The sequence below is a fragment of the Odocoileus virginianus genome, chromosome 10, assembly GCF_023699985.2.
Source record: "Odocoileus virginianus isolate 20LAN1187 ecotype Illinois chromosome 10, Ovbor_1.2, whole genome shotgun sequence".
In the NCBI taxonomy this organism is placed as follows: domain Eukaryota; kingdom Metazoa; phylum Chordata; class Mammalia; order Artiodactyla; family Cervidae; genus Odocoileus; species Odocoileus virginianus.
The window spans coordinates 3,340,223-3,352,264 of NC_069683.1; the positions used below are offsets into that span (position 1 = coordinate 3,340,223).

Consider the following 12,042-nt stretch of genomic DNA (forward strand, 5'->3'; position numbering starts at 1 on the left):
ATGGAAAATAAGAATCAGACAGCAGTGACTGAATTTCTTTTCTTGGGCCTCACAGGTCATCTCTATCAGCAGATTGCCCTATTTGTCATTCTTCTTTTGGTCTATCTTGTCACACTAGGGAGTAACCTGGGGATGATCACTCTCATAGGGATTGATCCCAGACTCCACACTCCTATGTACTTTTTTCTTAGTCACTTGTCCTTTGTAGACCTGTGTTCCTCGTCTTCTGTTGCCCCCAAGATGCTGTGTGATATCTTCGTGGAGAGAAAGGGCATCTCTTTCGTGGGTTGTGCTGCACAGATGTGGTTCCTTGGTTTTTTTGTGGCCACTGAATGTTTCCTGCTGGCTTCCATGGCCTATGATCGGTACACGGCCATCTGCAAGCCCTTGTTGTACACACTCATTATGTCCCAGAGGGTCTGTGTGCAGCTGGGTATAGGCCCTTACGCTGTGGCTCTTGTAAGCTCTATGACCCACACCACACTGACGTTTCGCTTACCCTTCTGTGGTCCAAATGTTATCAATCACTTTTTCTGTGACATTTCACCACTGCTTTCCCTAGCGTGCACAGACACCTCAGTGATTAAATGTATACTTTTCACCTTGGCTGGAGCGATAGGTGTACTCAGTGGCCTGATCATCATGATCTCCTATGTTTGCATTCTGGTGGCCATCCTGAGGATCCAGACTGCCGATGGGAGGAGGAAAGCTTTCTCTACTTGTTCTTCTCACCTGGCAGTTGTCTCCATCCTCTATGGGACTCTTTTCTTTGTTTATGTTCGACCTAGCTCAAGTTCCTCCCTAGGTATCAGTAAAGTGATTTCCCTCTTTTACACGGTGTTAACTCCCATGTTGAACCCTCTTATCTACAGCTTGAGGAACAAAGAGGTGAAGAATTCGTTCAGCAGGAGGTTTGAAAGGAAAACTATTTTTAAAGGTGATAAAATAGAATTCTAATTGTGCTGCACCAAAGACGTTGATTTGATTATGTGTGGTAAAAAGAATACTTGACTGAGAAATAGACTGTTTTTAATCCCTAGGTCTGACAGTTGTATATACTGAAACTACTGCTTATATTCTTTTTTCTTCAGTCTTCTCCTTTGTAAAATAATAGGGAATATATATATATATATATATATATATATATATATAAATAAATATATATGGTATAAATGTAACATAATCCAGAAGAACATTTATGCATTCTTATATGTGGGAAAAGAATCTAATCTTCCCCAGAAAATCAAATTGTATAAGGGAAAGTTCACCAGAGTTCATTAATAAAGGTTTCATGGACCTTGGTAAAAGCTGAGCAATGGAAAGCAAGTGAACAATTGTAGAACACGTGACAATGCAAATATGAACTTTGAATGGGATACAAAATATTATCTTAAATTTATCCAGATATAAAACTACCATCACTAATTGTCAGTCTTGTAAAAATTTTCAACATCATTTTACTAACCCTGGAAATTATCATAGTAAGTGTAGTCAGTCAAAGAGAGAAAGACAAATACCATAGGATATCACTTATATGCACAATGTAAAAAAAATGATACAAATAAACTTAATTACAAAATAAAAACATACTCACATTCTTAGAAAACAAACTTACGGTTACCAAAGAGGAAAGGTAGGTGGGGCAAGGAATAACTGGGGGTTTGGAATTGACCTATACACACTACTACATTTAAAATATAGTTTAAAAGGATTACCAGCAAAGACCTCTGTATAGCAGAGGGAACTCTGCTCAATATTCTGTAATAGCCTAAATGGGAAAAGAATTTGAAAAGGAATAGATATACATATGTGTATAACTGAATCACTTTGTAGTACACCTGAAATTAACAGAACACTGTTAATCAAACATACTCCAATATAAAACAAATATTAAAAAAAAGAATTGCTAAAACTTGGACTTAGGTGTGACAAGGGGAAACATACGTTCTTCCTGGTTTTATCAAGGAAGATCAACAGCTTCTTTTCCATCAAATTTTGCCTTAAATCCATCTGTTCTGTGTCTTTGTTATATAGCATATCACAAATCACATTACTTTTTGAGATTTCCATTTCCTAATATGACACCTGAAGTATTTCCTGTCTGTTTAATTTTTCTTAAATATTTATGATACAACATCTTTTGAAAGGGGATTGAGAGAAGAACAATAGGAAACAAATGATAATTATAAATTTTCTCAATGCCTCTGTGTTCCTTCCCCAAGTATATGCAAATATATTCAAAACCAACTGTCTTCTCTAGCTCTAGCTGTTGCTGTCCTGAAATCCTAATGTATTTTCTGTCTAGAATACTTTTTGTACCATATTTACATGGATAACTACTTTTTAAAAATACTGGCTAATGTGACTTTCATTCCGAGAATAACCCTAACTCTACAATCTCATTTGAGCCATTCTGTATTTTTCCCTTACAGCATCATATTCTTTCCCTTTAGACTTTATACATGTAACATGTTTCTTGTTAAGATCATTTTTATTTTGCTTTGCTTTTATTAGTGGGAAATGTTTGTAGCTGATTCTTCACATTAGGAAGTGACAGAAATTCAGTTGGAGCTGCATTTTTGTTCACACTATAAGTCTGTAAGTGGTTCTCCTTATTTTGTAAAAAAAAAAAAAAAGAGAGAGAGTGTGAGTCTCAACATCAGTAGCAGGGAAATTATATGTCAATTATGGCATCCACACACTGAAATCACCTGATTGGCAATGCTGATACCTGGGAGGAGGTGATTAATTTTCATAAGATATAGTTTCTCAGAAGAACTCTGATGTAATCCCTATATTTGTTTCTTTGTAGGTGATATTTTTTGCCCCTGGCTTCTTTCCAGATTTTTTCTTTACTATTGATTTTCATAGTTTGAAAATTTTAAGTATAGTTATTATTCATTTTTGCATTTATCCCACTTCGTGTTCTCTGAGTTCCCTGGATCTGTGGTTTGGTGTCTAACATTAGTGGGGAAATTCCTAGTCATTTTGTTTGAAATACTTCTCTCGATATTACCATTGTGCATATGTTACACCTTTTGAGTTATTCCACAGTCCTTAGACATTCTTTTTTTTTTCAGTCCTCATTTACTCTTGATTTCATTTTCTGAAGTTTCCACTGCATTCTCAAGTACACTGATTCTTTCCTCAGCCATATCCAGTCTACTAATCATCTCATCAAAGATTTTTTTTTTGTCACAGTGTTTTTGATCTCTAGCATTTTAATCAGAGCCGATTTAAATTCCTGGTCTTATCATTCCTATATCCCTGCCAGTTCTGGTTCTGACCTTTGCTCTGTCTTGTCCAGTTGTATTTTTTGCCTTTCTGTATGCCTTGTAATTTTTTCTTGATAGCCAGACATGATGTGCTGAGTAAAAGGAGTTGCTGCAAATGGGTCTCTAGTAACTGTGATGTGAGGTGTGAGGGGAAGAGACATGTTCTATGTCCTATGATTAGGTCTCAGTCTTTTAGGGAACTGAGGTATCTGAATTGTAAACTTCACAATTGTTTCACAGGGTCTCCTCAACCCCCATAAGTTGGCATAAGAAGGTTAGAGTGGGCTGGAGTTGGGTATTTCCCTTCCCTCATGTGGAAGTTCAGAGGAAGATAAAGTTGGCTCTCTCTCTTCCCACAGGTCAGTTAAACTCTAATAATACCCTGTCAGGTTAGGCTTTGATTAACTAGTTTCTCCTAGAAGTACCAAGTGTTGTGATGTATTTAAAAATAAGTTTTGACCCCTAACGGCTTCCCAGGTGGTGCTAGTAATAAAGAACCTGCCTGTCAACACAGGAGACACAAGAGATGCATGTTTGATCCTGGATTGGGAACATCCCCTGGGAGAGGGCATGGCTTCTTACTCCATTATTCTTGCCTGGAGAATCCCATGGACAGAGGAACCTGGTAGACTACAACTCCATAGTGTTGCAAAGAGTCAGACATGACTGAAGCAACTTAGCATGACTATATTATATACTTAAAAGCATATTGGCAAGTGGTCTCTGGGAGCCCATTCCTCAACTAGGGATTTTCCCTGTTGTTGTTCAGTCACTCAGTCATGTCTGACTCTTTGCGACCCCATGGACTGCAGCACGCCAGGCCTCCCTGTCCATCACCAACTCCCGGAGTTTACTCAAATTCATGTCCATCGAGTCGGTGATGCCATCAAGCCAGCTCATCCTCTGTCGTCCCCTTCTCCTCCCTCCTTCAACTTTTCCCAGCATCAGGGTCTTTTCCAATGAGTTAGCTCTTCACATCAGGTGGCCAAAGTATTGGAACTTCAGCATCTGTCCTTCCAATGAACACCCAGGACTGATCTCCTTTAGGATGGACTAGTTGGATCTCGTTGCAGTCCAAGGGACTCTCAAAAGTCTTCTCTGACACTACAGTTCAAAAGCATCAGTTCTTTGGTGCTCATCCTTTATGGTCCAACTCTCACATCCATACCTGACTACTGGATGGACTTTCCCTAGTTGGTCTAAATAAACCTAAAGTGAGATATTCCCAAGTGTTGTGTATAGTTAGTGTTATATATTTGATTTTCCTTCATTTATGTCCATCTCCCAAAGCAATCTGTATCTACTTTCAGAAATAGTTTTTTAACTGGGAGGGTTTATCTCAGCGTGCAGTGCTTCTTTTTCAGTAGAAATCTGCTTCACTTCTCAAAGATGGTCCCAAGATGAGAGTTTTTTTTTTTTCTTTAGAGATCTGTCTTTGAGAAAAAAGTCCCATTGTGAAGTAATATTGGGTCAAACTCTATATCTATTTCACTTTAATTTCTCTTCTATCGATGTAGACCCTTGAGTTTCAGGGTTCTTCGGGCATCAAGTGCAATTGACTCAAAACTTTCAAGGAAAATATGTGCATCGTACTGTGCCGTATGGGAGCCAGGAAAGGGCAAGGAATTACTTCATATGTGTGCGTTAGGAGACCCCAGGTGAATCAGGACAGAGGTCACCCACCTTGAAGGGAATACAATAAGAATTCATGGCGCTTAAAGAGCAGTATATTAGAGATAATTATTCTTGTCTGAGGCTGGAAGTCCACACATTTTGGTATCATTCTGAAGTAATTAAAATAGGTGAATAAAGGACTTTACCAAAGAGGTGAGTTTGCTGGTAAGACAGATTCATAAAATGATATGATGAGTATTTGGCCAAAATTAGTTTTTAAAACTCTCCAAATAGAACACTTAACTTAGATATTCTCTTGTATGCTTCACACTAAATAAGTGATTCTTAAACATGGATAGTGTGATAATTTGGCCTATTTGAGTAGTTAAAATATTCATAAATTGCTCCATTTTAATGAGGATCTAGGGATGTAACTTGACTGGTATTCCATTGCTGGTGGTTTTTTGACATATGCTTTGTCAAAACAGATTATTTCAAACCTGTATTTCATTATTTTTCCTATATTATATGAACTAATTTGTGAGCAAATACAAATACAATCTGAAATGGCTCATGCTTCTGTTGGAAGCTAAGACTTCTGTAAGAGCTATCAGTAAGTGGCAGTCACCATTTGACTACAGCAAGCACAATCGTATGGATCTCCCACAGATAATTTATGGCAGAGATGAAATATGCAACTGCAGATACTTTGGCCTACCACAATTATGCTATAAAGGGAATTCGATTTTGTATTTAACATTGTTCAATGTCATAAGACAATGACACTTCATAGTGCCCTTGTTTACACAGGTGATTCACTGGGAAGTTCACATGTAGGGAAATGCAAGTGATTATACTTGTGCTTAAATATTTAGTGTGTGTATGTATCATCTGGGGATCTTGTTAAAATGTAGGTTCAGTTAAACTGGAACGGGGCTTCAAATTCTGCATTTCTGATTCGCTTCCAAGTGATGCGGGTGAGGCTGACTCGCACGCTGAGTACTGAGGCTTTCGGAGCTCCGATGACTTCACGGTGTCCTCTGCTTTGACTTCCTGTTGGTCATTTGAAATCATCCCTCTTTTCCTTTTCCTCTTGGATGAGTCGAAAACACTGATTAGGGATTTATCCTTCTTAATAGGCTCTGTATCCATTATGTCTTGAATTGTGTTCAGATAGAATTGAGAAAATAAAATAATTCTGTTACTCTGAATTAGAATAACATACTTAATAAGATGACAGAAGCTCAAGTTCTGCTGATAAATTTCTCAAATCCTTTTCCTCATTTGTTCTGAAATATTGCTGTTAAATTGCCATCCAATCACTGCCTGAATGGGTCCCCTAAAATGTCGTGGATCTTTGTACCTCCAAAAAACAACTACTCTTGGAATTTTCTAAAGGTGGAAAATATCCTTACCTTCTTAGCTTAAGTCAATGATCTTATGGCTGAAATCCTCAGGGACACCATCTGCCTTTTGGGGCTGCTCAAAGAAAAAAGTGAAACCACTGTTGTTCATAACAGCCATTTGTCATAAGAGCTCTTTCAGTATTTGAAGACAAGATGGCATGTTTTTGAATCTTATCTCCAGCCCAAAGCTCATATTTCCAGTAAAATCACAGCATCATCTAAGATTGTGTTACTGACTTTATTGTTGTTTGTACTTTTGTTGGTACGCTTGCTCTCTCCATATTTCTTTGTTGAGAATCAGACATATATATTGTCTTCATAATTGCACAATGATACTGTCCAGGGATGATGTGTGATTGATGAAAGTATGGTTGAAATTATAATGTTAATTTTCTTTTCTTCTAATTTATTTATTCAAGTATCTAGCACATCTCCCCCTCCCACCAAGTACTCTGATAAACACTGGGGAAGCTCACATTGTTTTATGTTGGGAAATAATATTATGATTTGAAATTCTTGAATAAAGGTATGTTATGATGTCACAGAATCACAGTGAAGGAGAAGTGAATGGTGACCTCAGATTTGCGAAAAACCTACTAGAGGAAAGAATAAAAGCAGCAGTGAGTTTTAGTGAGCACTTAATATATTAATCCACTCTTTCAAAAACAGCTCTCTGAGTTAAGTATTCTTTATTACTTTTTAACATACATTAGTAATACAAAGCTATATCTGTATATAAAAAGAAGCAGTAAGTGAAAAGTGAAAGTGAAGTTGCTCCATTGTGTCCGAGTATAGTCCACCAGACTCCTTTATCCATGGGATTTTACAGGCAAGGGTACTGGAGTGAGTTGCCATTTCCTTCTCCAGGGGATCTTCCCATCCCAGGGATTGAACCTGGATCTCGCTCATTGCAGGCAGACGGTTTACTATCTGAGCCACCAGGGAAAACAGGGAAAGTAGAGCAGAGTCAGTACTTAATTCTAAGTCCCTTTGGTTCCAGCCTTGTGCTGATCCCCTCCACTATACTGTCTGCCACAGACAGTAACATTTGAACTGAGACTCCTTCTTTTTTTCATAACACTTCTTTCTCCCTTAGGTGGTATATGTTTAAATGTTGCAGTGACTGAATGTGTATGTGTGTGCTAAGTCACTCAGTCATGTCTGACTCTTTGAGACCCATGGACTGTAGCCCATCAGGCTTCTCCGTCCATGGGATTCTCCAGGCAAGAATACTGGAGTGGATTGCTAATCCCTTCTCCAGAGGATCTTCCCAACCCAGGGATCGAACCCTGGTCCCCTGTGTTACAGGCAGATTCTTTACAATTTGAGCTACAGGGAATGAGTGAAGTGTTTATTAAAAAGAAAACCCAAATTTGGCCTAAGAAGGTCACCAAATATTAAGAAGACTAAAAGCAGATAAATCCTATATCATCTCTGGTTCTTGATGTCTTAATTTGTAAAATGAGGATAATAGACTCAATGCCATCTAAATGATTGCCTTCTCTAAAGTTCTATGATTCTATATAATATATCAAAGTTTCTATGCATGCTATCTTTTTAAAATTTAGTATTATTGAAATATAGTTGATTTATAATGTTGCATTAATTTTTGTTGTACAGCAAAGTGAATCAGCTATACATATACATATATATGTATGTATATATACTCTTTTTTAGTTTTTTCCCCACATAGGCCATAGCAGAGTATTGAATTCCCTATGCTAGACAGTAGGTAGTGTATATTTGTCAACGCCATCTCAAAATTTATCCCTTCCCCCTTTACCCCTTGGGAACCTGAACGCTATCTTTTCATATACTGACCAAAAGAAAGAGCTTCCTAGAAATGATGTCCTTCAAGTTTTTAGTTTTTCCTTCTAGGGATATGATCTCCCTGTATAATCCTTCAGGCTATTACCTGGAAGGTTTTTCAACTTAGTGATTTATCATGGCAATACCAATCTGTTAAAAAAAGATTGATGATTAAAAGAAAGTGGGATGGCATTTTAGCCCTTTATAAGCAGTTCCCTGAAGACCTTGGTAGAAAATTGTGAGGAGAAAGCATCACGTGTGGTTTGCACAGAAACGAAGAGTACCTGGCACATGGTAACTTCTCAGGCGAAAGTGTTAAATGGGTGAGTGAATAAAACATATAGTTACTTTATGTCATAATTATAATCTCTTCTTAACAAGCTGGAAAGAGAGATGGCTTAGAAAAGCTTCTCTTCTAGTTCTTCCTGGATCAGTTTCATTCGTCATTCTGCTCATTGATGTCTTCTCACCCTAAGCTGATTTAAGATTCACGTCACTCCTCATTGGAATGCTCACTTGATTGGTCAGTGGATTATTGATCTTTATTCTATTTGCTTTTAGCTTCTAGTCTAGCTTCCCTGGTGTCTCAGACAGTAAAGAGTCTGCCTGCAACGTGGGAGACCCAGGTTCGATCCCTGGGTCAGGAAGATCCCTTGCAGAAGGAAACAGCAACCCGCATCCTTGCCTGGAAAATCCTACAGGTGGAGGAGCCTGACAGGCTACAGTCCACGGGGTCGCAAAGAGTTAGACAGGACTGAGCGACTTCACTTTCACTGCATATACTCCTGACAATTCTTTATTCTACTCCTTTAGCTATGAAAGTGAAGGTTGCTCACTCATGTCCGACTCTTTGTGACCCCACGGACTATACAGCCCATGGAATTCTCCAGGCTCGAACACTGAAGTGGGTAGCCTTTCCCTCCTCCAGGGGATCTTCCCAAGCCAGGGATCGAACCCAGGTCTCCCACATTGCAGGCGGATTCTTTACCAGCTGAGCCACCAGGACTGAGGCTGTTATAAGTTACCTACTCTGTTGTTACATGAGATTTCTGAAACTAAGAATGCTTTCTTTTACTTTTCAAAATATCAGCATGGCCATAGCCCTCCCCAAGTAACATTTTATTCCTTACTCCCTTTCCTTTGCTCCTTTCTGCTCCTCTCCCTTCCTTTTCCGTATTTTTCTTTCTCGTGAGATCATGTAGCACAGTATTGGAGACTGCCCTTCATTTTAGAGGAAATGTATTACATCTATTGAATCCTCAAATAGATGAAAACATTAACTCTATTTCCTTTTTTAATGTTTAGCTATCTAGCATTTTCTTATAGAGAATTTTTTTGTTGTTATTTTATTTCCACTGAGTGGGGTCCATGATGAGGGGATATTATAGCAGACACCTGAATAAAGTGAAGGAGAAAATTGTGCAGATATCAATTAGAGATACACTGTAAATGGAAGGACGAGAGTAAGTTTATGAGGGAGAATCTTGCTTTACTTGTTGCAAGAGTAGAAAGTATGTGAGGGTAGTGGTGATGGTTGGGAGAATCTAGGATTTTGTAGTAATCTACTTCATTGGGCTCTTATGAGATTACAGATGAGTTAATTACCTTAAAATCTCTTTGAAGGATGCCCAGTTCAGTTCAGTCACTCAATCGTGTCCAACACTTTGTGACCCCATGGACTGTAGCACACCAGGCCTCCCTGTCCATCACCAAGTCCTGGGGTTTACTCAAACTCATGTCCATTGAGTCAGTGATGCCATCCAACCATCTCATCCTCTGTTGTCCCCTTCTCCTCCTGACTTCAATCTTCCCAAGCATCACAGTCTTTTCAAATGAGTCAATTTTTTTTCACATCAGGTGGCCAAACGATTAGAGTTTCAGCTTCAGCAACAGTCCTTCCAAGGAACACTCAGGACTAGTTTCCTTTAGGATGGACTGGTTGGATATCCTTGCAGTCCAAGGGACTCTCAAGAGTCTTCTCCAACACCACAGTTCAAAAGCATCAGTTCTTCAGCACTCAGTTTTCTTTATAGTCCAACTCTCACATCCATACATTACTACTGGAAAAACCATAGCTTTGACTAGATGGATCTTTGTTGGCAAAGTAATGTCTCTGCTTTTTAATATGCTGTCTAGGTTGGTCAAAACTTTTCACCCAAGGAGCAACTGACTTTTAAGTTCATGGCTGCAGTCACCATCTGCAGTGAGTTTGGAGACCTCAGAAAGAAAGTCTATCACTGTTTATATTGTTTCTCCATCTATTTGCCATGAAGTGATGGGACCAGATGCTGTGATCTTAGTTTTCTGAATGTTGTGTTTCAAGCCAACGTTTTCACTTTGCTCTTTCACCTTCATCAAGAGGCTCTTTAGTTCTTCACTTTCTTCCGTAAGGGTGGAGTCATTTGCATTTTTGAGGTTATTGACATTTCTCCCAGCAATCTTGATTCCAGCTTGTGCTTCATCCAATCCAGCATTTCTCATGATTTGCTCTGCATATAAATTAAATAAGTGGGGTGACAATTTATAGCCTTGACAGACTCTTTCCTGATTTTGAACCGGTCTGTTGTTCCATGTCCAGTTCTAACTGTTGCTTCCTGACATGTATACTGGTTTCTCAGGAGCCAGGTCAGGTGGTCTGGTATTCTCATCTCTTTCAGAATTTTCCACAGTTTGTTGTGATCCACAAAGTCAAAGGCTTTGGCATAGTCAATAAAGCAGAAATAGATGTTTTCCTGGAACTCTCTTGCTTTCCTGATGATCCAAGAGATGTTAGCAATTTGAGCTCTGGTTCCTCTGCCTTTCTAAAACCAGCTTGAACATCTGGAACTTCACAGTTCACATATTGTTGAAGCCTGGCTTGGAGAATTTTGAGCATTACTTAACTAGCATGTGAGATGAGTGCAATTGTGCAGTATCTTGAGCATTCTTTGGCATTGCCTTTCTTTGGGGTTGGAATGAAACTGACCTTTTCCAGTCCTATAGCCCCTGCTGAGTTTTCCAAATTTGCTGGCATATTGAGTGCAATACTTTCACAGCATCATCTTTTAGGATTTGAAATAACTCAACTGGAATTCCATCATGTCCACTAGCTTTGTTTGTATTGATGCTTCCTAAGGTCCACTTAACTTCACATTTCAGGATGTCTGGCTCTAGGTGAGTGATCACACCATCGTGATTATCTGGGTCGTGAAGATCTTTTTTGTATAGTTCTTCTGTGTATTCTTGCCACCTCTTCTTGATATCTTATGCTTCTGTTAGGCCCATACAATTTCTGTCCTTTATTGAGCCCATCTTTGCATGAAATATTCCCTTGGTATCTCTAATTTTCTTGACGAGATCTCTAGTCTTCCCCATTGTAGTTTTTTCCTCTATTTCTTTCCGTTGATCACTGAAGAAAGCTTTCTTATCTCTCCTTGCTATTCTTTGGAGCTCTGCATTCAAATGGGAATATCTTTCCTTTTCTCCTTTGCCTTTCACTTCTCTTCTTTTCACAGCTATTTGTAAGGCCTCCTTAGACAGCCATTTTGCTTTTTTGCATTTCTTTTTCTTGGGGATGATCTTACTCCCTGTCTCCTGTATAGCGTCACGAACTTCTATCTATAGTTCTTCAGGCATCTGTCTATCAGATGTGGTCTTTTAAATCTATTTCTCACTTTCACTGTATAATCATAAGGGGTTTGATTTAAGTCATACCTGAATGGTCTAGTGTTTTCCTCTACTTTCTTCAATTTAAGTCTGTATTTGGCAATAATGAGTTCTTGATCTGAGCCACAGTCCCGGTCTTGTTTTTGCTGACTGTATAGAGCTTCTCCATCTTTGGCTGCAAAGAATATAATCAGTCTAATTTTGGTATTGACCATCTGGTGATGTCCATATGTAGAGTCTCTTCTTGTGTTGTTGGAAGAGGGTGTTTGCTACGACCAGTGCGTTCTCTTGAA

The 12,042-nt window shown here is 38.7% G+C and overlaps 1 protein-coding gene across 1 annotated transcript; it reads left to right on the forward strand.

Annotated features, from left to right (window-relative positions):
- LOC110149751 (olfactory receptor 5G3-like) lies at positions 1-957 on the forward strand. The gene has a single exon (XM_020912336.2). It carries the CDS (start codon positions 1-3, stop codon positions 955-957), a length of 957 nt encoding a protein of 318 aa, XP_020767995.1.
- The last annotated feature ends 11,085 nt before the right edge of the window (positions 958-12,042 follow it).

Bases quoted from the DNA above. Each gene is read 5' to 3' on its own strand.
- LOC110149751 (XM_020912336.2), top strand. From the start codon at position 1: ATGGAAAATAAGAATCAGACAGCAGTGACTGAATTTCTTTTCTTGGGC.